The sequence below is a fragment of the Diceros bicornis genome, chromosome 30 (assembly GCF_020826845.1).
Source record: "Diceros bicornis minor isolate mBicDic1 chromosome 30, mDicBic1.mat.cur, whole genome shotgun sequence".
Classification (NCBI taxonomy): domain Eukaryota; kingdom Metazoa; phylum Chordata; class Mammalia; order Perissodactyla; family Rhinocerotidae; genus Diceros; species Diceros bicornis.
The window spans coordinates 3,349,334-3,374,876 of NC_080769.1; the positions used below are offsets into that span (position 1 = coordinate 3,349,334).

At 60.9% G+C, this 25,543-nt stretch overlaps 1 protein-coding gene across 2 annotated transcripts; it reads right to left on the reverse strand.

The window, feature by feature from the left end:
* TECR (trans-2,3-enoyl-CoA reductase) lies at nt 1-25,494 on the reverse strand. 2 transcript variants are annotated; one of them, XM_058525495.1, is made up of 13 exons: nt 25,374-25,494; nt 2,976-3,026; nt 2,297-2,348; nt 1,922-1,966; nt 1,722-1,825; nt 1,532-1,647; nt 1,349-1,454; nt 1,144-1,216; nt 998-1,041; nt 869-926; nt 693-781; nt 301-346; nt 1-225 (listed from the first exon to the last, which is right to left on the reverse strand). In XM_058525495.1, the coding sequence occupies exons 1-13, from the start codon at nt 25,386-25,388 to the stop codon at nt 98-100; spliced, it is 927 nt and encodes a 308-aa protein (XP_058381478.1). In that variant the 5' UTR covers nt 25,389-25,494; the 3' UTR covers nt 1-97. The 2 variants fall into 2 exon arrangements, with proteins under 2 accessions (XP_058381478.1, XP_058381477.1); XM_058525494.1 differs by lacking the exon at nt 25,374-25,494 and having other exon boundaries at nt 2,976-3,170.
* Between the last annotated feature and the right edge of the window lie 49 nt (nt 25,495-25,543).

The following is a 25,543-nucleotide window of genomic DNA, read 5'->3' on the forward strand; positions in this document are numbered from 1 at the left end:
TCCAGTCCCGGAGGGCGGGCAGGGTTTATTGCAGACGCTGCGGGCGGGGCCCCGCTCCTCCCCCACGACGACGGCTCGGGGACTGGGACCAGAGCGCTCAGAGCAGGAAGGGGATGATGGGCATGCGCAGCGGCGGGTAGTCGCGGAACTCCTTCAGGTAGCTGCAGTGCTTGCCCTTGGCCCAGATGGTCATCTGCGTGAAGCCCACCAGGGAGAAGAGGGCCACTGTGGGGCAGAGCGGGTGTCAGGGGGGCCGCGCAGCCAGCCGGGCAGGGCGTCGGGGGCGGGCAGCCAGCTCACCTGGGAGACACTGGGTCATGATAGCAAAGCCGATCCAGGACCCCACCTGCGGGCAGAGCGCGGGTGAGGGCGGGCGGGCGGCGCCCCTGTTCCCGAGGCCCCGCCCACCCCTGGGCCGCCTCCCCCAACCCTTACTTTCCGTGTGGGGGTGGGAACCGAAGGCCAGTGCTAGAGGGACCTCGAATAAGGGGGTCCGTGATGAAGCTGCCCCTCGGCCGCCAACAGCTGTACGCCGAGCCTGACGCCCCCCAACCCCCAGGGAGCTGCAGACTCTGCATCGCCAGATCCTCCAAGGTCAGAGCGCAAAAGCAGCAGCGGAGCCAGGTGCCCTACCAGAGGCGGGCTCTCCACAGGGGACCCCGGGGCCGGCGGAAGGGCTGGCAGACCCTCACCTCGTAGGTGTAGTTGGGGCAGGACACCAGCAGGAAGAGCCACGTGAAGGGGTTCTTGGTGGGGTAGGGAATCTTCCTGGTCTTGGACCCTGGCGGGCAGGATGCGAGGGGTGAGACCCGCCCCCCCACAGCGCGGCCTGCCCAGCCCGACCCCCCCACCCCACCAGGCCACTCACCAGCTGGCCGCAGGTCGCGCAGGGCCATGTGGATGGAGAAGTTGCCAAGTTGGCAGATCTGTCGGAGGAGCAGCGTCAGCCGGGAGCCCCCAGACGCCCCCCACCCGTCATCTGGCCCAGCCCGCTTACCACAAAGATGGCGAGCGCTAGTTTAACCTGCTGAGCTCCATAGGCTGAAGGGGAAGCACAGGGGAGGGGAGGCCCGTGAGGGAGAGGCGGTGGCGGGGAAGGGAGGCCCGCGGGGGCGGGGGTGAGCGGGGTCGGAGGCCACTTACTGGGGGGCGTGTAGAGAGGGTGGTTGATGTAATAGGCCATCCAGGCGGCGAAGCCCCAGTAGTAAGTGCAGTTCTGAAAGGGAACAGGGCCAGGTGGAGGCCTGAGGTCCAGCGGAGGGCCCGCGGGTGCGCGGGGTTGGGGGGGCGTGTCTGGGGTCCAACAGAGGGCCGCGGGGGGCGGGGGCGGGGGCGGGCGGGCGCTCACCTTGAAGATGTTGCGCAAGGGCATGGTGCCGTGGGAGAAGCGGTGCACGAAGAGCGTCTCCAACAGGCGCTTGACGTAGTGGAATGAGTGGCAGATGCAGGCCAGGCTGTAGGGGGAGCCGGCTCAGCGGGGAGGTCCAGCAGGCCCCCCGCCGCCGCCGCCCTCCCGCCCGGCCCCACTCACTGCACCACCGTGTGCCTGCTGGACGTGAAGTCGTATCTGTGGCCGTAGATGAAGGGCACCCGGAAGTAGAAGAGCAGGTAGATGAAAAGGGGCCCCGCGTACTCTGTCAGGAAGACCTGGGGGCAGGGGAGCAGGGAGTTACCCTGATGTGGCTGATGGCAGAGGAGGCCAGGGCGGGGGTGGGACTCACCGTCACCCAGCTGATCTGGGCCCCCAGGTCCCGGAAGTAAAGTGTGGCCGTGGTGCCCACAGGCAGCTTCTGCAGGACATCCTCGTCCTTCAGGGACTTGCCCTCTGTGGAGAGGCAGGCCAGGGTTCAGGGGCGTCCAGGCCTCCGCCCACTGCCCCCGGGGGGGGGCCCAGCGGCGGTGGAGGGACAGCTGTACTCACTGGGGTCCAGGCGGAGGGACTGGCGGGCAGGGTACCACTGCGGATCTGCGGGGAGAGCGGAGCATCACCGTGCACAGCCTGGCGGGGCCCAGGGACCCCCAGCTGCTCCCGGCCCCTCAGAAGACAAGGCCTGTGAGGCCTGTGTGGCTCCCGGACACAGCCCAGACGAGCAGGACAAAGGCAGGTGCTGCCCTTCCCAAAGCCCAGCAAGGGCATTCCTGCCGATGGCCACACGGTGGCACCCGTCCCAGGGAAGCCGGGCCACACTGGGGCCATCTCTGCAGGCCCTGGGCAAGAGGCGGGCAGGACCGGTTCCACCCAGAGGCCCCTGCTCAGAGAGGTCGCAGGAGGCAGTGGGCTGGGCCCTGGACTTACGGCTCTTGGTGAAAAGGTTCTTGATCTCAGCAATGGTGGCCTGGGGCTCCACCTGGGGGAAGCACAGGCCACAGGGACCTCAGCCCTGGGGGGAGTCCACACCAGGATCCAGGATCCCTCCTGGAGGGCATGGACTGGGGTCAGGGCAGCTGCTACAGGAGGGGGGTGTGGGGGTCCAGGCCCCCACCTGCATGGCAGAGAGGAGCAGCAAGGCCCGTGCCAGAATGGGACAGCCGTGGGCCTGAGGGCCTGGTTTTACCAGGCAGCCAGGACGCCCCGCCTGGCTGGGAGACGGTTTGAGCACGGGAAGCGGGACCTGCATCTCTGCCTCTCCCCTCCACCCACAGCTGCCCCAGAGTAAAGGCCCTCTGTCCAGGCCAGGCCTCCCCTGGGACGGAACAAGCCCCTTCCCCTGGCCTGGCCTCGGCAGGGGCAGGTCTCAGGACGCCTCCTCCTTCCCAGGCCCCGAGGAAGCCAGCTCCCGGCCACACCCAGGGCCAGGACTGCCCACTCTACCCTGGGGGCCGACTGGCTGGGCAGGGACAGTACCCCTCATGCACCCTGAGAGGCAGGGGTGGGGAGTCATGACCCAGGGTGGAGGGACTCCCCTCTCCCTCGGGGCCAGGAGCCCCAGCAAGAGTGGGTCCCGGGCCCAGCGCAGCCAGCGCCACGGTCCCACCTTGTCCAGGAAGCACAGCTTCTCTCGCGTCTTCGCGTCCAGAATCTCCACCTCGAAGAAGAGAACAGCCTTTTTAGGCTTCTTGGCCGCCTTAGGGGGCGTGGGCCGGGGGAGGCCATTGACGCCGGGGCCGAGGCCCTGGCTGGCCTCCCGGGCCACCAAGCTCATGCTCAGATCCATGCTACCCCGCTCTGCCGGCCGTGGCCAGCGCCCCAGCTGCCGGCCGTCAGCCCCCACCACGGACCGCCCCACGCGAGCGGCTCTGGGCCGGGCTGGCGCAATCACATTCTGCCGCGGTGCTGGAGAAAAGCCCGCGCCTGCCCTGGCGCTCTGCAGACGCCACTCCAGTGGCCCAGCAGCCACGGCTAAATATAAAACTGCCCCAGACCGGGCCCCAGGACCACACACAGACCACTGGGGGCCTGGGGCAGCCCCCCAGGGCCGGATGGCCCTGAAAGTGAGGCTTTCCAGTGGACACGGCCCCCAACAGCCCCGGGGACAGGGAGATGCCCAGAGATGGGGGTGAAGGCACCTCCCAGCCCCGCTGCCCACGGGTGGGGGCCCAGTGCCAGGAGGAGGGTGAGCTGGTGAGTGTCCAGCTCAGGCCCGCAGAGCTCACTGGGCTTGGAGAAATCCCAGCTATTCTGAGAACCTGTGAGATAGAGCATCCGTTTCCCCTCCTGAGCTGTAAAAGCCACTCGGGATTACTTTCCTCGTGCATTTGTGTTTCCAGGGAGGTGACAGATTCCGGAGTTGCTGGTGCACAGAGACTCTAAGTGTGGAAAGGCTCGGGAACCCGCAAGTTTCCAGCAGACACGCCCGCCTTAGCTGGTGAGGCCTCGGCAACTTGCTCCCGACCTCCCTCTCCACCCATTTCTCACCCACGCCTTGCTCCAGGCCACCTTCAGGGCCATCCTCCCGAGTGTCAGCCCAACACAGCACCCTCATCCAGACCCTGAGCTCCTCAAAGCCCAGAGCACACAGCCTGGGCCTCCCTGCACCTCCTGGGTCCACGGGCCAGGCCAGCGCCAGGCCCTGAGAGAGGAGCCTGCCCAGCCTCTCTACCTGAGCACCCAGGCAGGGGCCAGACAGTGGGGGTGCAGAGGGGCAGTGCTGGGAGGGAGGGAGCCCCCAAGCAGGTCAGAGGAGGGGCGTGGGTGGATCACAGCAGGCCCGAGTGCCCCGTGCAGGGCTTGGCCTGGATCCTATCAGACACGGGGCTGTGGCAGGCAAGGCTGGGTCTGACCCCAAGCTAGCCTCTGGCCGGCAGGTACTGAGGACGCTCCCCACGCCCAGAGCCCCTGGGGGGCCCTCGGTCAGCGGCAGCATGGGGAGGAGGAGCAGGACACGAAAACCAGGGCTGGGCCCACCAGGGCTCTCTGAGCGCAGGCCCACTTCCCCGGCGCCCAGAGCCCCCCCGAAGGGAAGGGCTCCCCTCACACACGCCCAGGGACAGTGGGAGAGGAGGGGGTGCTGGGAGCACAGGGGGGCTCCCCGAAGCCAGCCTCGCCACGCAGTCACTTCTCTCTGAGCCTCAGCCAGGGACAGTGCGGGGAGGCGTGTGACCCCAGGGCAGTCGGGTTCCGTGAGACAGTGCGAGCGAGGCACCGGCGTGGTGCCTGACAGGTGCAAGTGCCCCAAGGCCTCGGGCCCTGAGGACGGGCTGAGGAGGCCGTGGCGCTGCGACAAAGCGCAGGGCAGGGCCGGGGGCAGACCCTCACCCTCCCGCTGGGGCCAGTCTCTGCTGCGCCCGCCCCACATTCGTGGACGGGAGGGCAGGACACGGCCCGGCACCTGAGAAGTCCTAGCCGATGCTGCCCACTGTTACCGGCGAGAGAGCGTCCGCCGCCAGCTGTGGGCCCTGACCGGCCATGTGGCCTGGGAGGCAGGCGACTGAACCCTCCGAGCCACAGGGATGACAAAGCCAAACGAGGAGCCAGAAAGGGAGAGCTGGCCATACTGCCCGGAGTTCTGGCCACACCAAGAGGACTCGTGGGAGGGGGAGGGACACACGAGGAATGTGCCAGGAAGGGCTGGGACAGCAGGTCCCAGGCGGGCACAGGGCCTGCCACGTGGCTGCAGGTATACTAATAGTTCCTGGGTCCCCTCGGGCAGCGCCCACGCCCTCGGAGCCCACGGGCCCGCAGGAGGACAGCACCAGCCGACCAGGAGAGCAGGCCCCCGAGTTCCTGCTGAACCACTCAGCAGCTTAAAATACAACCAGCCCCTCTCCGCGGTGGCCAGCTGCGGGGGGGCTGAAACCCTACCCTCTGCCCTGCCGGGACACCGCACCAGAGCCCAGAGGAGAGCAGCGCCGTCGGGGGCCCCGACCAGCCGCCGGGAGAGGACTCAGGGCGGCAGGAGGGCAGCCGGGAGAGGGGCCCTGCACCCAGGCCCGCCCGAGGCCGGAGGAGGGAGAGGAGAGGAGAGGAGAAGAGAGGAGAAGACAGGAGAGGAGCGGAGCGGCCGGCGCCCTCCCAGAGGTAAGCCCGCCCTCGGGGTGGGGGTGCCCCAGCTCAGGGCTGCCGAGGGAGAATGGGTCCTCACTTCCATTTCCTGCCCCCAAATCCCCCAAACCCCAGAGATGTCTGAAAGGCCTATGGGGAGTACCCAGGTCTCTCCATATGATTTTTGCAATTCCCTGTGCCTCTATAATTATTTCAAAATAAAAAGTTAAGTGAAAGATACGTGAGGTGGGGAAAGAAAATTACGCTAGGTGAAAGAAGCCAGACACGTATTTATGTGAAATGTCCAGAAAAGGTAAATCCAGAGAGACAGAAAGCAAATGGGTGGTTGCCAGGGGCTGGGGGTGGGAGAGAGTGGCTAACGAGGACCTGGTCTTCTTTTGGGGTGATGGAATGTTCTGGAACTAGACAGAGGTGGTGGTGGCAAAATACTGTGAATGTACCACATGCTGCTGAGCTATTCACTTTTAAAGGGTTAATTTTACATCATGTGAATTTCACATCAATAAGTTGTTTTAAATGGGGGTCTAATAAACAGGCCCCAATCATTCATTAAAAAAAAGTCCCAGGGCAGGGAGCTGCAGAGGTCCCTCCCCCACCCCCACAACTGAGGGACTAACGTGGGGGACCCCGTGTGTGCTCCCCAGTCTTCAGTCCCTGGGGTTCCCCTCCACTGCACCCTCCCTGCCCGCTGTCACCCCACGCCCTGTGCTTGCGGCGCACGCGCCCTCAGGGCCCAGGAGGGAGGTGCAGCGGCTGCTGAGCTGGGCCCCAGGTAGGGCCCTGAGCACACAAGGGCGGCGGCAGCCCCGGCCCACCCCGGGAGGCGCCGAGGGAAGGAGCAGGGACAGCCCTCCTGCCCCCTGGAGGGAAGGGCTGGGGACTGGGGAGCGATCTGTTGAACCGCCGCATGAAGTGGGGCCTGTAGGGTCGCTGGCCAGAGGTCCTGCAGGCAGGGGTGTGGCGCTGCAGCCTCAGGCACAGGGGACACAGAGGACGAGGACAAGGCGGTGCCTCTGCGATGGGAGGGTTCTCACCCAGAGGCCCGGGTTCGGGCCCAGCCAGCTGCAGCTCGTGGCAGCACGAGGTCAGGGCGGGAAGGGGGGGACTGGGGCGGGCCCAAGCCCACCCTGCAGGAGGGGCAGGGTCAGGCTGCAGCGGTCCCCAGCCCGGGGGAGCACCCGGAGCCACTGCCGAGCGGGGCCCAGGTCTTCGCTGTCTCCGTGGAAGCACAGATGCTGCAGACGGAGGGAGCGGCAGCAGGACAGGGCGCCCTCGTTCTAGCACCTGCTCCGAGCAGCGCCGGTGCCCAGAGCCCCAGGGAGGCGAGGCTCCCGGGACAGTCCCTGTCCAGCAGACGAGAAAGCCAGAGCGGTTATGCAACCGCAGGAGACACTCAGGGCCTTTGCACATGCTGCTCCCACTGCCTAGACCGCTCTCCCCAGACCCCACAGGCCCCTCCCACACCTCCTCCAGCCTTCGGATGACCCCTCAGCGGCCCTTCCCGACCATCGACTTACACAGTGCCTCTCACTGGACGTCACTCCCAAGGGGGGACTGGCCTGTTCTCAGTCGTTTCTGGCCCCCAGAACAGAGCCTGGCCAGGAGCCGTGCTCGGTGGACGCCTGCGAGAGGCACATGGGCCGGCCCCCTCAGCCCCTCCCTGGCTCCCCTTCCCCACACTCGGGAGCTACCAGGGCAGTCCCTGTCACAGGCCGGGGCCTCACCCCAGGGAAGCCTCTGTGAGGCCCGCAGACACGCCCGCCCGGCTCCGGTGACCCCATGAGGCCAGAACTCGCGCTGCCGGGCCTCCTCCCAGGCTCTGGGGCACTGCTCACTGAGGAACGGTCCGTGACTGAGCCGGCGCCGGCTCTGGTGAAGCTCGCTGCCCTTCTTCAGCAGCAATCCCAACACAGAGGGGCTCCCCGCGGCCGGGCCCTCACAGGTGGTGCCACAGGGCAGCGGCTCCCTCACGAACAGGCCTCCAGGGCCTCCTCAGCTGTGCTCACACTCCCCAGGCTCTGAGGTCAAAAAGACTCACCTACTTCCTAGCTGTGTGGCCCTGGACAAGTTACCCAAGCTCTCTGAGCCTCCATTTCCTCCTCTACAGAGTGGGCTGCCCCACCTGCCATCTCACAGGGTTACCGTAAGATTTACAGAGATGACAATAACAACAGCCCCAAAAAGTTCATAAAGGTACCCAGCCTGGAACAAATCTTACAAAGAATAAATATTACGAGACCCATACTAGCAAAACAACACTGGCAGACGCGCAAGGGGCCAGGCCCCTTCTCCCAAACCATGACCGTGACCATGAGGGCGCAACCACAGGACGCCAAGGTCAGAGAGGTGACAGTGCTGCCCCACCCAGCTGCTGACAGGGAGCCCGAACCCTAACAATAGCAGGACATGTGCGGGCGGCAGCCACGGCCACTCCAACTCCCCAGCGCCAGGCCACCATGCTCTCCACTGCCCCCTCGTGGCCTCGGACGGCACTCCCCCCCTGGAGGGCTCAGGCTCCGCCAGTCCCAAGGCGCTTGTGAGCAGACCGCCCGGTGCAGGATGGGGCCAGCATGGGACCAAGAGAAGGACACTAACTCCAGCTCTGCGCTCACCAGCCAGGAGGCCTATCCATCCATCTTCCATTCCTTCATCCACCCACCCACCCACCCACCCCGCCTCCCTGCCTCCCGGCACCCAGCACTGCAGTGAGCAGAACCAAGCCCTGCCTTCCCAGGTCTGTGCTCCAGTCTGTGCGCTGGGGGCAAGGGGGGGGGCAGACAACCCCACACATTCTGTCACCAAGAGCTGTGGAGAAAAACAGAGGGGGAGGGTCAGGGGTGGGAGGATGTCCATTCTAGACAGCATGGCCAGGGAAGGCCTCCCTGAGGAAGGAGCTCCTGAGCCAAGGCTGTGAGAAGTGAGAACCAACAGTGCACACATCTGGGGGAAAGCATCCCAGGCGGAGGAACGGCAAGTGCAAAGGCCCTGAGGGTGGACCCACTGCACCTGGCGTTTGCGAAGCAGGACGGAGGCCAGTGTGGCCAGAACAGAGTGAGCGAGGGGAAGAGTGGGAGGCCGTGAAGACGGAGAGTGATGGAGGCCGGTGAGGCAGGGCCTCGTGGCCATGGGGAAGACTCTGGCTTTTCCTCTGGGCGAGGCGGGAGCCACCGAGGGCTCCTGAGCGGAGGAGGATGTGACCTGACAGGTGTTCGAGGGCGCCCTCTGGGAACTGGGGAGCAGGGTGGAGGCGATGACGGGGCGAGAGCAGGGCAGCAGCATGGAGGGGTGGCCTGTGAAGTGGCAGCGACGGAAGCTGCTGGTGGTCTGCACGTGGCGGGGGACGAGCGGGGGTCTGAGGTCTGGCCCGAGGGAGGGAGGGCCCGAGGAGGGCGGCATGGGCTGGAACAGCTGAGTCTGCACCTGCCGCTCAGGAGCCCCAGGCGGGCCGGCACACAGGCCCAGGCACCGAGGCCCACAAGGCCGCCTGAGACTCAGTTTCCCCACCTTTACAAACACGACCAGCCCAGTGCTCCCCAGGCCCCTCCTGTGCGTGAACAAGACTCTGGCCTCAAGGTGGGGTCCACATCCCAGGGCCCCTTGGAACAGGGGGCAGGCACAGGCCAGAGGTCACCCTGGATTCCAGGCCACCCTCGTCACCTCCTGCTTCTGCACCCACAACTTCCGTGAGTCCTCAGACAGGACCTGCCCGACGGGGACGGGGGAGAATGGCAGGCCCGGAACTGCAGCAGCTTCCCCGACGCCGCTCCTCATCCTCTCCTTCCATCCCCACGGCTGGGGGAGCAGAGCCACGAGCTCCATTCCACAGAGGGGGCAGCCGAGTTCAAGGGGAGGGGGCACTCAGGTCACGCAGCAGGAAACGCCCGAGCCCAGACACCCTGTCGCACGTGTTCAAGGGAAGCCATCCCCCCACACAGGCCTCGGGGGCCGCACCCCTGGCCAGTGCACGCTCTGCAGAGGCCCCCACGCAGAGATGGCGCAGGGCAGCCACCCTGCCTCCAGCAGGCTCTCCGGGACCCACGGGGGCCTGCCTGCCAGGAAAGGGCCCTTCCGCAGGGCCGCCTCGTGCTGGGCGGCCGGGGCCTGTGGGGAGTGTGCACCCCGTGGGCCCCCAGAGCTGGGGCATGGGGCACTGCAGGCCTGCTGTGGGTGCCAGCCCTGCTCAGGGCAACCCAGGACTCTAGGCAAAGATGCAAAGGGCCCCACAGGTCCTTCGGCCGGCGGCCCGGGCACTCGTGGCCCCACAGCTCCCCCTAGGGGCAGGAGGGCAGGGCCCCAGAGGACGGAGGCCGGGCCCTGAGCAGTGTGCGTGGCGGCGCACCCTCCAGGTGCAGAGGCTTCAGCGCACTCACCCGCACTCCTCAGCTCAGCACCTTCAGGTCCTTCCCCTCCACTTTCCAGAAACATCACAGTCACACTGCTCACGCCAGGGCGGCCGAGAAGTCCCTGGGCTCAGCTGCCAGGAAGCCAGCACAGGCTGCACCTGCTTGGCCAGAAATACCTCCTTCCCCCGCGGCCTTGGCTCGTGACCCCGCTTCTCCGCGGTGCCCAGGGCAGTTGTGCCAGCCTCCCCGAGGTGCGACAGTAGGGACGAACGGCACCCAGGCTGGGAGGGGCTGAGAGACGCTGACCACCCTCCCAGGCCCCAACCAGCCAGCTCCCGCCTCCCACCCCACTGGCCAGATGCGAGGTGCCAGGGTCTGAGCGCCAATGTCCCTAGGTTTTGGGATCCGGGGCCAGAAGCAGGCGTGGCCCCATGCAGCCCGGCAGCATCCAACCTTGGAGGACATTCTTTGGGTGCTCGGGGGCCCAGGGTTGGTCACTGCAACCACGGAAGGCCCAAGAGGAAGGGGACGCTGGGTCTCAGCCGGGTCTCTGACCCGCAGCTCCCCAGGCCACTGCAGGCTGCGCCCTCCGGCCTCCAGGGTGCTGGCCCGCCCAGGGCAGGGCGCCGGGCCTATGCCCTGTGGGCTGCGGCCTGCGCCGAGGCCAGGCGGTGCTAAGCCCCCTGCATGACTCACGGGCCTGCACGATGAGCACTGTGACAGCTCGGGAGGAACCGGGGGCTCCAGAGCCCGGGCCTCACCCGCCCGCGGCCTGGAGCCAGGAGTGCCGGAGCCGTGCTGACTGGCCCACTGGGGCCCCAAACTGGCTCGCTGCCCGCATGCAACACCGCCTCTGCTCCAAGCAGGGCTGAGTGCTAACAGAGAAAACAAAGGGGGAGCCCGGCCCCGTCGTCCTTGCTGACACCCCAACTCCAAGACATGGGTCTCGGAAGGTCTGAACCCTGCAGAACGGGTCACCTCCCGGGGCGTGCCCCAGGGGAGCCCGAGGGCTGGGCCTGATCCTTTCCCGGCTGCGGCCTCCCTTGGCCCGAGGACCCCCTGGGCCCGCCCAGCCTGGCCCAGCCCAGGTTCCTCCTGCTGCCCGCACAGGGGCCCAGGCAGGGGCAGCAGCTGTCACAACGCTTCCTGCATGTTTCCTTGTCGCACGCTAAGGCCACCAATGGCCTGGAAATGCAGTGCCACGGGGGGAGAGGGTCCCCAACACTGAGGGGGGCAGTCAGCCCAGCCTTCCCTGCCTGCGCCCTGGCTTCTCCATCGGTGAACGGATGTTCCTAGGAGGACCTGACGAGTGATTCCTGTGGCCCCCTTGGCCAAGGGCCCCACCCAGTGGTCCTGCACCAGCCAGCCTATGAGCCTCACTGAAGATCCCGGGCCTGGACCGCCCAGACGGACAGCTTCCGAAGCTCCCAGGGGCCGGATGGAGGCGGCCCCCCAACCTGGGTGCCCTCCTCACACAGGCCCCTGCCCTTTGGAGGAAGCCGGGAGCCCTTACTGCGACTGACCGGCCCCCAGACCCGCCCAGTGGGGCCTCAGCCACCCCCCTGGGCCACTCCCCGCCCCCTCACGGGGGTGTGAGCACCCAGCCTTCACCACTCACACTGACTGGTCAGACTGGCCCTGCTACCCTACTCTCCAACGAGGAGGCCGCAGGCGGAGGCCTGGGACACAGGTCGCCAGCCCAAGGACACAGGAGCCACAGGTGCCAGGGGTGGGCCCCACCTGTTTCTGTACCTAGAACTGAGTGCTCTTCCTCCAGCGCTGGCCCTGGCACTCGCCGTCAACTCGCCGGGCCCCAGACCCTCAGGGATGGCTTGGATCTGCACCCCTGCAGCCCCGGCCAGGTGAAGTTGGTAACCACGCTGGTCTCCGCATCTCTGGGCAGGAAGGCACTGTCGGGCCGGGAAGCTGGGGGAGGCAGGAGCTGGGAGCCCGGCAGACGTGGGCTGAGGGAGCAGCAGGAGCTCCCCGGGCTGGGCGAGTGCAGCTGGTGGGTCAGGCCCCCACCCCCCGGGGGCTCAGCGTGTGGAACAGCCTGGTCGGATCCAAGTGGCCGGCCTTAGACACACAACAGCACCGACCGCCTCCCGCATGCTCCACGTGCAGACATGGAGGCGCACCACAACACGACTTATCTCCTCACAATTCCTCCCCTTTGGCAGACAGGAAAACTGAGGCTCGCTCATTCACTGCAGACACGCTGACTCAACACCCACCGCGTGCCGGGCACTGTAAGGGCTCTGCAGACTCAGCTGGGGGAGGACAGACAGAAGTCCTGCCCACGTGGGTCTGACATGTTAGCCGGGCAACAGAGACAGTAAAGTAAACAGTCACACAGAACATAAAGCAAAGCAGGAAAAGGGGACAGGGCGTGGCAGGTGAAGGGGGGCTGGCCATTTACAGAAAGGCCTCCCCAAGGGGACACTGAGCCAGCTCTGAAGGCGGTGAAGGAAAGAGCAGTTCAGAGATCTGGGAGAGCCAGGGGCATGCTGAAGGCAAGGCTACGGATCTGCACACGTCAGATATGGGCGTGAGAGGAAGGGCCGAGCCGGAACTCGGGCCTGAGTGACCGGGAGGGACAGGCAGGCCGGGGGAGCCAGGGCTCGGGTGAGAACGCATGAAGTTTGAAATGCCCATTACACACCCCGTGGAAATCCAGCTCACCAAGAAACACCACTCCTCCCAGCCCCTCCCTGCCCAGAATCAGACGGAAACATCTAGAAACAAGCAAACTCAGTACCCTTCATGGATCCCCACCCCCCCACATTTTTAAGTTGACATCTAATATTTTTTACTGAGGCTTGAGTAGTTGCAAAAGATGTCACCTCTGGCCTACTGTCGATGTTGCAAATCTTATATAAACATTCACAGGGCTCTATTAAATCTAGCCATAGAGTCTAAGTACTTTAGTAATTTGATACCCACCAATATCCCTTTAAGAAAAAAAACTAGAAACAAGTTCTTTAACATTTGCTCCTTTTTTGCCTTGAAGTTGAACTCTGTTCCCGTTCTCCCCCCACCACAGAATGTTATCCTAATACATGTTTGTGATCGAACATTATCATCGGGCATCCTATTCTCCTGATCACATTGGAATTTTTTTTTTTTTTTTTTTTTTTTGGTGAGGAAGATTGTTCCTGGGCTAACATCCGTGCCCATCTTCCTCTACTTTATATGGGATGTCTGCCACAGCATGGCTTGATGAGCGGGGCATAGGTCCGAGCCCAGGATCCGAACTCGCGAACCCCGGGCCGCTGAAGCAGAGCGCGAACTTCACCACCACGCCACTGGGTTGGCCCCTAGAATTTAATTTTTCAAAAACATTTCTATGCAAAATAAATAAGTAAATAAGTAACACACAAAATAAAAAAACAAACAACATTTCCACGACCTAGGGCTCTGAATACAAAGAGAACAATCCCTCAGGGTGAGGTGTCATTACCACGTCAGCACAACCCACATCATGAACGTGAACCGGAAGTTGTGGCCGCAGCACACGTGGACCGACCGAACGTCAGCCATCAGCAGGAGTTATGCCGCAGCCTCTCAACTGATGAACGCCCTTTCTTCCCAATTACGTCTCCAAGGGGACCATTTCTTACTGCTAGAAGGAGACAGGGCTTTAATGCTAACATTTGTCCTCCTCTTTTTTAATGTAAACACTGAGAAGGTATGTTCACATAAATAAGCAGAAGAGAACGACCAGCTCTAGGAACTCCTGAGTTCTGTGCCCAGAAAGTCTCGTAGTGACTAGTATGGAAACGTCTGTGAGATCGCCCAGCTGACCAGCCCGGAGGCCCTCCACTGTTTTCCTGAAAGCAGAGACCTGTGACCCAGTCCCGGGGACTGGCCTCGCTCACCCTCTCACCCCACACAGGTCCCCAAGAGCCAGTGGCCTGGCGGGCGTTACCCGGTCAGGGGGGAGATCCAGGTCCCACCTCCCAGTCCCCTCAGCCCTGAGGCCGCCTGTGCCCCAGGGACCTACGAGGCCCAGAGGAGGTCTGGCAAGGCCATCGAACCTTCTAGTAGGTAAGAGTGAGCCAGTGGGCTCTGCCCAAGGGTGGCTGCGGCCGCCTCCTACATACTGATCTCATCCCCTGTGCCCCATGGGGACGGCGGGCCCGGCCCTGTGCCCCAAGGCCCAGGCCCAAGCAGAGCAAGGATGTGCCCGCTCGCAGAGACCTGCAAAGGGCTCAGCCATGCACAGCCTCCAAAAGTCAGTTCTGCTGACTCAGAGCTCCCGTTCTCCACTCGCTTGGCCGGCGCTTACTGAGCCCTCAAGGTGCTGGCCGTGCTAGGGGCTCGAGGACCAACAGAAAGGCCCACGTGTGCCAGCAGCATGCTGGGCCGTGTTCCACGTGCTGGGGTACAACGGTGAGCACGGCCAGGGGAGGCTGCGCCCCGCCCAAATCCACTCCTGCACCAGGGAACGTAGGCAAAGCATCTCTCAAGCTATCACGAGCACGGAACCCGAGGGCAGGTTGTAGCAGGCACCATGAAGAAAGCAGGGCGGGGAGCCCAGGGGCCACAGGAGGGGGTCAAGGAAGGCCTTTCTAAGAAGTGCGATTTGAGCCAAGCGAGAGCCAGCAGGAGGCGCCCTGGGTGAGTGCAAAGGCCCTGAGGCGGCACAGAGCTGGTCAGGGCTCAGGAACATGGAGGCTGCAGCAGAGCGGACTGGAGGGAGAGGAGCTGAGGAGCAGGCTGCAGCGGAGGCCACGACAAGCACTTGGGAAGTTGCTGGAATGCCACAACCTGCTCTGGTCTAGAGAAGGCTCCCCCCACTGCTGGGCAAGCACGGAAGCTGAGACAGCAGTGTGGGTCTCAGAAAGAACCCAGGCCAGAGACCCCAGAGGCTGGGACTAAGGCACAGAGCAGGCAAGTGGTGAAAAAGACACCCTGGTTCCTGGATCCTGAGACACCACTGCTTCAAAACAAGGCGCCGAATCGGGGGTGGGGGGAGGCCAGACGACACGTGTCAAATAAGATACATCTATCAATCGTAAGATGCAGCCCAGCTTAAGGAACGTGAGAACACCGAGGGGAAAAACTGCATCTCACGATGAAAAGAGCAGACAAGTAACAAGTGAAAGAGGATCTGGGCGGAGGAGCACAGGCTCTGGAATGTTCAACAGGCCCAGCCGAAAATATGAAAAGGAAGTGCCAGGCTCTGGCCGTGGACAGAGGGTCCAGGATGATGCCCCCGGCTGTCTTCCCAAGTGCAGTGCCCCCAGCGGGCAGCTCTATCGCTGAGGCCCCCAGCCCAGAGGTCTCTGCTGGCTCCGCACCGCCCCTCAGGGTCAGAGGGTGAAATGAAGCCAGAGGAGGTGAACCCGGGAGTCTGGACAGGGCCTTCCTTCCTGCATTTTCTCCCAATGCTGCGTGTTCCCAGGCGCAGCGGGGAGACTGGAAATGCTGCCTCCACTGAGGCCCAGGGAGCCAGCAGGAGGCCTCAGATTGCGCCTGGAGGACTGGGCAGGAAGTATTCCTGGGGCCTCCCACAGGATCGCCATCTCATCCTTACAGAAAACTCAGAGTTCAGGTAACTTTGGGTCAAAAACAGGAAAAAGAAAAAAAGAATGGCCGAAGTACCCAAAGACAGGCTCTGAGCAGCATAACAGCGGAAGAGCCCAGCGATGGCTGTGCAGCCCGCAGGGTGCAGGCGTCCCCCTTCCCCCCCCACCCCTCCCCCTCCCCTCCTTGTCCCCCCATCCCCTCCTCCCCACCTCCTCTCCACTCCCCGAGCTGTTTGGGCAGCATGCACAGTCCCACTAATGACCTGAGCCCGCCCTGTGCCTCCTCTGCGTGTGTGGGTCCCAGACGGACACGCACACAGCCCCTCTCCCACAGTATCTACTGAGCCCCGCCTCGGCCGGGGGACAGGGGACAGCGAGGGGCTCACACACAAACACGCTATCGGCAGGCGCGAAGTGCTGTGCGGAGAACTGACAGAGAGGTGACAGACAGGGTGACGAGCGCAGCCTGGGTGGGTCAGAGGGAGCCTCTCAGAGAAGGTGACACTCGAGCTGAGACCTGAATGACGGATGCCCAGATGGGAGAGCAGAGCCACCTCTCCCGAAAGCCTCCCATCACTGGTGTTAGACAGGGGTTCCGGTCCACCCCGGTCCAACCCGGAGACTGTGCCGGACTGTCCTCTCAGGCGCAAACAGTACTCAACAACGTGCTGTTGCAGACTGTGTGCCCCCCGAGAATTCTGATGGACTCTCCTCCCCACAAAGAGAGGCGCTCCCCGCCCACCTCCTAAGAAGCATGAGCGGCAGCTCCCCCGACCCTTCTCCTTCCCAGGCAGACCCTTGAGGGGTCCTGGGAAACGGCTTCTCCTCACAAGACTGCAGGCTCCAACCGTGAGCCCTCCAGCTCAGCCGGCCCCCCGATGCTCCACGAAGCCCCAGGGCCAGTGTCAGACCGTCTCCCCACCGCCCCACCCTGAGGACAGGCGGCCTTCCCACAGGCCCCACCACACGACCGGCATGGCCCTGGCCAGTGCTCCCTGCGCCGCTTCCAAGGGGACATGAGACTTCAGAGGGAGCCGGGAGCCAGCACGCACCCTGCCGTCTCCAGGGCTCACTGAAAGGCCCGTGGGCTCCCTCACGTAAGAGCCTGGCTCGAGCAGGGACAGGGGCAGGGCTGTGAGAGCCTGCCAGCCACCTCCAGCTACTGAGAGGCCCTGGTGCCTCGGAGGGCGGGAACGGCGCCCGGCCCACCTCTACTGAACCACAGGACCGAGGGCGGTCAGCCCCAACCACCACCCACAGCCCACTTGTCAGTAATGAGAAACAACTACCCTGCGTGTTTACGGAACACACAACACGACGCACAACGCGAGGGCCCCCAAGGACTGGCCCCCCAAGGACTTAAAAATAAACCGCCCTTGATAAAACTAGACCATTGGGGGTGAGCACGATGCACTCTATACAGAAACTGATATATACTAACGTGCAGCTGAAATTACACAATGTTATATGACCTCAGTATGACCTCAGTAAAATAATTAAATAAAAAAAATAAAAATAGGGGCCGGCCTCATGGCCGAGTGGTCTAAGCTCCGTACATTCCACTTCGGGATTCATGAGTTCAGATCCCAGGCGCAGACCTACACCACTCGTCGGTGGCCATGCTATGGTGGCATCCCACATACAAAAGAGAGGAAGATTGGCACGGATGTTAGCTCAGGGCCAATCTTCCTCAGCAAAAAAAAAAAAAAAAAAGAGGAAAATTGACAGCGGATGGTAGCTCATGACCAATCTCCCTCACCTAAAAAGTAAAAATAAATAAATAAATAAAAATAAAAGGTATCTGACCTTCAAAAAAATAAAGAATAAAAAACTGCCCTCTGAAAGTTACACTTTTAGGTAAAATCAACAGAAAAGGGACTTTCCTCCCCATCCAGATAAAGGCCCCTGGTGTCTGGGCGGTTACAAAGCCCTGGCCAGCTGGCCTGTCTCTGACGTGCGACACCCAGAAGCTGCCCTCCAGGGTGGGCACCTGCGGCCCCTCCCCTCCCTGGAAACCTCCTCCTCAGGCCTCAGCCAGACGGAAAGCCCCAGGGCAGAGGCTGGTGTGTTGGTCCCACTCTTCCTGGTGTGTGACAGGTGTAGAGAAAACCACGCTGGGATGAAGGAACACTGAGTAAGTGGTGACCTGGAAGGCAGACAAGCAGAGCCTGGGCAGGAGAACACGCGGACCGGTCGGCAGAACCTGCTGGCAACCTCGAGCATGGCAGGCCCAGGAGGGGGAGCGGGAGCACGGGGAACAGGCCAGCCGTGCTGCCAAGGGCTGTAAGAAGCGGCGTCGCTCGGTCAGGACCACCAAGGACGGGCCCCTCAGCCCGACGCATGAGCCCCTGGACTCAGGCAGGACCCTGCCCCAGGCCCACACTCGCCCTCTGCTCCCCGTGAGCCCGGCCACAGGGGAAGGGGCACGCATCCGTCCAGGCATCCACTCAACAAGGAGGCGCTGGCCGGATGCCAGGGGAGCCGCGGGGACAGGACAGAGTCCCTGCCCTAGGAGCTCACCGTCTGACCAGGTGGCAAGACCGGCAGGTCCCCAGACGAAAAGGCAGCCACAGCCTGAGCCAGGCCAGGAGACAGACAGCGTGGGGGCCATAATCCAGACAGGACAGTCAAGGAAGGCCTCTGCGTGAGCTGAAGCTGCGCTCTCAGTAACAAGGGACCAGGCGTGGGAGGAACAGAGAGAACGGCACATGCTCAGGGCAGGACCGTGGCTGTGGGGGTCCGAGGGGACGAGACGGGAGAGTTGAGAGTGGGGAAAGCAGGGACAGAGGACGAGGAAAAGCCCGAGGGCGGGCTTTGAGCCTCGAGTGCTAAGATCCTCCCACGTGCACAGGAGACCCTCCGGCCGCTGCTGGGCAGGGAACGTGGCCGGGAGGGGCAAGAACAGAAGTGGGCACTCCTGAGTGAGAGGCTGTGAGGGGCAGGAGATGAGCATGCCCACCGTGAGCACCCGCTTCCTAGATGATGCTTTGTCACAAGAAGTTAAAAAGTGGGTTCTGAGTGTGCTGTGACTTCCCCGAAGGTCTTCCCGTAGAGAAGGAAAGAGCAGATCATCCGCATGTGACTTCCGTGTGTGTGACATTGTATGAAACCGACCCCTGGCATCTGGGCCTCTCCTTCTATCCTCTGGGCACGTCACGTGGCACGCCTCCATCTCCAGGAGCCTGCCGGGCCTGTTCACTGACAAGTGACGCGTGCAAAAGGGGCCACATGCAGAAAGCACCTCAGCCAGCTTCATGGATGCGGATCCATCCTGTCTGCCCGGTGACTTGTCCTTGTCACCTCATGCTGCTTCGTATGTAGCTTGACTTCGGGCCAGGAAGTGCGCTGGGCACTTCACCCTCCCTGGCGGCACTCCAAGACAGGGTCCTCATCCTGGCTCCGTGGGGGAGGATGCTGCCACTCCTGCAGATTAGGTGACCATCCCGAGGGCAGCCCTGGTGGCCTCCACAGGCCTCGTCACTCTCGACCACACGCTTCATTCCTGCCTCAGTTTCCACAACCACCTGGCCACCCACGGCGAAGCCCACTTTGGGTCTAGGAGAATCTGGGCTCTCCACTCACTCGCTGTGTGACCACAGGCACGTACGTCACTTCTTTTCTGTGCCCAAGTCTCCCCATCTGTCGAACAGAATAAGAGCACCTCCTGCACAGGTTAACTGTGAGCATTAAACGAGTTAACAGAGCAAAAGCACTGAGAGGAAGCACTGCATCAGCACTGGCTGTATTGTTATTGTTATTATTGTGCTGCTCTGCTGTCTGAAGGTCGTAAAGCACTCTCAGCTGCCACAGTCAGTGTCAACAAAAGGGTGCTGAGACTGGGCCTGAACTCAACCAAGAGCCCCAGCCTAGCCCTTCTCACCAGCCAAGCAGACAGGGACCGCACAGGGACTCCCAACCACGCTCGGGTTACCCGAGGTGCCCGTCCCGCTGACGCCTGGCGCCCACCTGGCTGGCCGCCCTCCACCCTTCTCCCCCAGGAACCAGCTGCTCAAGAGCTCTGCTGGGCTCTGGGCACACCCCCTCCATCCCTCCACTGCGGACAGGGCCGTCCCAGCAGCGGGCCCACCACCAGGCTCCTCCTCCCACCCGCTCCCTCGGCCTGGACAAGCAAGCCAGCAGAAGGGGCTCCGCGTCGGCGGCTGCTGCCTGGCCGGGAGCGGAGTGCATCCCACCCATTCGCTGCTCCTCTACTGCCACCAGAGCGAGAACGCCTGGAGCGACAACCCTGCGAGGGAGGGACGTTACCCCCTGCGGTGTGCCGGCGAACGTGCAACAAGGGGCTGGGAAGGGGGCGGGGCCTGACTGGCGTCTGCAGCTTTCCAGGGTGTAAATACCGCGCCAGGGCGATTCGAAGCTGTCAACCTGACGTCCCTGAACGCAGAGGTGGGAAGTTTGAGTAATCAGAGCCAATGCAAGCCAGCCCTGGCACAGCCCTGACCCCATTTTATGGACGAGAAAACTGCTGGAGGTTACAGAATTTGCCCACGGGCAGCACACTTGGTACAGGGCAGCTGAGGATCTACACCCAGCTCTGATCCAAAGCCTGCGGGCTGAGCTGTCTTCCCAGGCAGGAGACGCCCAACCCAAAGGGACCGGCTGTGTGGCCCTGGGGAAGGCCCTCCTCTCTGGGCCTCAGGCCCCTCATGTGCAGAGTGCAGAAGTCACAGCAGAAGAGTCCCAGAGCTCATTCAGCCCCGAGGTGCTGAGAGTCTGAGGACCACAGCAAAGGAGCGGCTGTCGTACAGAGCTACACCACCACGGGACAGGGGAAGGGACCCACCAGGAGAATGCGCCTGCTCGGAGCAGGAAGGCCGCAGGGAGAGCCTGAAAAGCCTGCGGGCTCCCGGCCCGAGGCCTCCCAACACAGGCAAGCTCGCCATGCCGTGCACCTCCCCAGGCCCAATCTCGCTCACCTCCACAACTCCGAGGGGCGGCCATCCCATTTCAGGGCAGAGGGAGACCATCTGCCAGCAGTCCACACGGGCTCACACGACGCCCCCACCCTCCTTCCCAGGACTCCATGTCCTCTGAACAGCGCGGCTCCGCCACCAGCCGCCTCGGGGCAGCATCAGCAGGGCATCGTGGGCGGGGACAGAAACCGGGGACAGGCACCCGGGGCCCAAGGCCCAGCTCCACTGCTTCCCAGCTCTGTGACCCTGAGCAACTTAATTTACTTCTCTGAGCCTCAGTTTCCCTATCTGTAAAGAAGTAATACTGGTGCCCACCTGCTCAGGTGCTCAGGGGACCCACTAGCTGGCAGCCGCCAGCATCACCGTTGTCACACTGTTGTGACTCTGGCTCCCGTCTCCACCACAATGCGACCTTGGCCCAGTGCGTCCACCCTTCTGAGCCTCGGGTTCTTATCCACAAAACAGGGGAGACAAATAGTACCCATCTCTCAGGCTCTGTGGAAGGACACAGTACGTGTGAACCGTCCCTGCTGATTACTATCCAGCAGCAAAAATAGAGCCCAGGAAAGGGGATTACAACCCGGGTCCCAGCCTGTCTGCAAATGCAACATCAGTCCCAGAAGCATTTTCTGTTCCATGCGGGGGCAGAGGGCGTGCAAGTGAAGAGGGCAGGCAGTCCCCATCTCAGAACACAACACCTGGGCCGGCCCCGTGGCTTAGCGGTTAAGTGCTCGCGCTCCGCTACTGGCGGTCCGGGGTTCGGATCCCGGGCGCGCCCCGACGCACCGCTTCTCTGGCCATGCTGAGGCTGCGTCCCACATACAGCAACTAGAAGGATGTGCAGCTATGACAGACAACTATCTACTGGGGCTTTGGGGGGGGGAATAAATAAATAAAATCTTTAAAAAAAAAAAAAAAGAACACAACACCTGCCTGCAAACGCGCACCAGGCAGAGACCCACATGTTACAACACGGCTCAACGCCGGCAGCAGCCTCATCACCCCTCACCTTCTATCTCAAAAGGACACGGATTCAGAAGAAAGCACAGGAAACAGGACACCTGGAACCCCACCTCCCAGGTTCAACACAGGTTCACATTTTACTCTGTATCAGATTCCTTTTTGTTAATCAGACAGACACAGCTCAAGCCTTCCTCACCGCCTTTCCTCCCCTCCTCTCTCCCCGACCCGCGCTTCCACTAACGACCGTGTACTTCCCACCCACTTCTCACCTCTCATTACCAGCGATCCTGTAATTCAGTACACATCCATACACAGGGCATGTAAGGCTCATTTGGTACGTTTTTTAAATTTACAAAATCTTTTGCAACTTGCTTTTTTCCACGCAACATGATGTTTGGAGATTTATTAGAGAGCTGGGTAAATCAAACTAGGTGTATTTTTTTATATAATGGAATTGAGCACAACAGTTCAAATGAACCAGCCAGAGCTCCGTGGAGCCCTCCCCTTTTATGCAGACCCCTTGAGGAAGCATTTCCAGCGACTTCATAACATTCTTTAATACCGGCCTTTGCTGTCACAATTAAATGGGTTTCGCTCCAAAGAGCAGCCGCAGCTCCTTGGTTAGGTAACCTGCCCTGGATCCCACAATGAGTCGGTGGCAGGGCCAGGACTCAGCCCAGGCCTGTCCAAAGCCCACACACCTGTGACACTACGACATGTGAATCTTTCTCCTTTTTTTTTTTTTTTTGGTGAGGAAGATTGTCGCTGAGCTAACGTCTGTGCCAGTCTTCCTCTACTTTATATATGGGACGCCACCACAGCATGGCTTGATGAGCGATTAGCAAGTTCCCGCCCAGGATTCGAATCTGCAAACCCTGCGTCGCCGAGGCGGAGCGCACGAACTTAACCACTATGCCACCAGGCCGGCCCCCACTTTTTCCTTAATTTTCACCTTCCTACCCAGTTTTCTGGCTGTAAACAACTGCCTCTTGACCAGAACTCTACTTCCAGAACTTTCACATCCTTATTACTGCAGGGGAAGCTGAGGCAAGAACTTGCCTGTGGCAAGGACCGTGCTGCTCTAGGACTGCTCCCAAGCAGGCACAGTATAGCTACCGCTTGGGAGGAAGATCCTACATGAAGGCAGCGGGGACCCCAGAGGATGAGGCTCCTCGCCTCCAGGGATGTGGCTGCAGGAAACGCGCAGGGTCCTGGGCTCAAGGAGGCGAGAGGGACCAGCCTTCCCAGGAACTAACAGGCTCCTTGACAAGACGCAGCAGCTGTTCTCTAGTCGCCAGAGAGATCATTACTTTGACCTCTCATCTGCAGTGGCAAAAACAGCAAAAAGAAAAAAAGTCCCGGAGCCTAGGACAAGCAGGCTAAGCAGTTCTCTCACAGACCTTGCTCCAACCCCAAGACAATCTGAGGCCTGCCCCATCCTTCCAAGAGCCAGCTTCCACCAAGGCCCGAGAGTGGCCTGATTCATCTCAGTTAGGCCACTCAAAGGATACTTTTTCCTCTCAGATCACAGAGAGGAGATTGGCAGTGACAGCAAATTGTTATCGAAACAGCAACAAAGCCCCCTCAGGCTGGAAACCTACCCGCCAGAACATGAGACATCAGCCCTGGTTTACTCATTTACTCGCTGTGTGACCCTGAGTGAGCCCTGCACCTTTCTGAACATCACTGCCATCGCTTGTACATCGCACTTCGTAATCTCCGAGGTCCCCTGGAGCTACAGAAGCTAATCTCTCAGAAGACTAGGTGTCACTTGGGGGTGAAAGGACAGACTTAGTCTCAATAGAAACATATTCTTTGATGTGGATAATTGAAATCTTTTCTCAAACCATTTGTTAAACGTGAGTGAAAGCATTTCTGCTATTTTTTGCATGGTTTTTTTCTTTTTTTTTTTTTTTGGTGAGGAAGATTGGCCCTGAGCTAACATCTGTTGCAATCTTCCTGTTTTTGCTCGAGGAAGAGTGTGACTGAGCTAACATCCGTGCCCACCTTCTTCTATTTTCTACATGGGATGCCACCACAGCATGGCCTGATGAGCGATGTGTATGTCCACGCCCAGGATCAGAACCTGCAAACCCCGGGCCACCCAAGCAGAGTGCACGAACTTAACCACTATGCAACCAGGGGGACCCCAGCATTTCTGCTATTTTTATTGATCTGCAACAAACACTTGTAGTAAAACTAATCTGCCTGCTGTGCAAGCTGGGCTGGGAGACAACTGCTCCTCTCAGACAGAAACTCTGTAGCCATCACCTCAGTGGGTACTTGGCAAATGTTAGCAGAGAAGGATAACAGAGAACACAGCAAAACAATTTAATTTTTTTCCCCAAGGTCACTTTGAATAGTGAGTCTGAAGCGCCTCCTTCCTCCTGGGAGGGAAAAGGTTTGCTAGGGTACAGCATGTCCTCCAGTGCAAGCCACAGGCCTCGGGCTGTGACAGCTTCTGGAACAAAAGCACACACCCCAAGGAGCCTCAGTGGCCTAATTTCTCCGACTGCTAACCCGCAAAACTAAACTAATTGCATTTTGCAAAAAGCCATGTGGGTCTTCCATCCTGCATCTTTCAAACTGGATGTGGCTTTTTCTCCAGGGTTACACAGAGGGTTTGAGGGAAAACTCTATTAGAAGACCTTTATCCTATAATCACAAAGGTGAATGGAGCATGAGAGATTACTGACACCTACCTCCTCACTCTTGGGCCCACATCAAAAATGACTGAAGACTTCTGGGTAAAAGGCTTCAAAAGATTCTGGGTAAATTAGCAAAAATAATAATAATAAAGGGAGCAGAAGTAGTGATATTCGACTTGTGAATACAAAGAAATCTCTCCTTTCACTTACATGAGGTACCTAATGTAGTCCAATTCATAGAGACAGAAAGTTGAATGGTGGTTGCAGGGGCTGGGCAGAGAGGGGAAGGGGGGTTAGTGCTTAATGGGGACAGAGTTTGAGTTTGGCAAGATGGGGAAAAAAAAAAAAATGAGTCCTGGAAACGGATGGTGGTGATGGTTGCACAACAATGTGAATGTACTCAATGCCACTGAACTGTACACTTACAAATGGTTAAGATGGTAAATTGTATGTGTATTTTACCACAATTTTAAAAACTGGGGGAGGAAGAAAAAAACAAAGCAAGAAATCTCTCAACCTGCTCATTTTCCTTTGGGGACTAGCCTGGCATAGTGGCTAGCAACTCAGACTCAGGAGTCCTGCGTTTCTCTCTGTCCTGCATTTACTAGCTGGGGCCTTTGGACAAGTCACTTTATATCTCTGAGACTGTTTCTTCATCTACAAAAACAAGAATAATAATAATAACAGTCTCCTACCTCCTAGCGCTGTGAGGATAAGAGAACAAGGTAACAGAACCTCACTAGCACAAGAGCAAGCACTCACTAAATTATTATTATGAACATTAGTAAATTAGTGTATTATTTAATGTTACTTAAAAGCCAGCAATAATTAAAAGATAGTTAAGTAATTAATATTATATTCTCAGCTAGGTCGCCATGCGCATCAGACGACTTCGTTTTAAGGGAGAAAGAAGCCCCACGCAGGAGTCAGAAGACGGGCTCCACGAGGCGCCGTGGGCTCGAGGCTTCTCCTCGGTGACACGCAGGTTGACTGAGACGCTCTCTTAGATTCCCAGAAAGCAAGCGCAGCTCTGCTGCTCGACGGGAGTCAGCCCCGAAGCTGCGCATCCCTCGCCGCCTAAGCTTCTCGGGGACGCCCCGGGCGAGGGAAGGGGTCCAAAGGCCGTGCCAGAGGGCTGACTGCGAAGCCCCTCCCTAGGAGCGAGGCGGCGGCAGGGTGCCAGGTTTGTGCAAGATACCCTCGCTCCTCCCCTGCCGAAGTGTGCAGCCCTATGGGGGAGCTGCAAGAACCTGCAAGCTTCCCCGGTCCTGCAGAGACCCCAAGAAATGGAACCCCCAAAGCAGCCTGTGTTGCAAAATTACAAATACCTCCCCGGCACACGCGCACTGCGACTTACGAGTGGCCCCAGGGCACAACGCGCGCCCACTGCGTCTGCGCCGTCCGACTCTTCCCTTCCGGGCACGCGACAAGAAAGGCGGGTCCCGCGGTTCCGCGAAGAAGGAAAAAGAATGGGTCTGCGGCGGCCGCGCGGTTCCCGTTTCCTCGTTTCTTACCTCGTAGTGCTTCATGGCGCCGTCTCACGGCGGCTACCGCTACTCCTGCCGCTGCTGCCTACCCGCGCGACACGGCACCAGGCCTCACGAGCTCGCGACCGGCGAGCCTCCCCGCGGCTCCGCGCCGGCGCCGCCCCTCCCTGTTGCGCGCGCCCCGACAGCCAATCAGC

Excerpts from the sequence above, each read along its gene's own strand:
- TECR (XM_058525494.1), bottom strand. The coding sequence starts at position 3,155 with ATGGATCTGAGCATGAGCTTGGTGGCCCGGGAGGCCAGCCAGGGCCTC. Across the intron at positions 1,967-2,296 it reads GAACCTTTTCACCAAGAGCC|ATCCGCAGTGGTACCCTGCC; the intron begins GTAAGTCCAGGG and ends CTCTCCCCGCAG. Across the intron at positions 347-692 it reads GCCCCAACTACACCTACGAG|GTGGGGTCCTGGATCGGCTT; the intron begins GTGAGGGTCTGC and ends CTCTGCCCGCAG.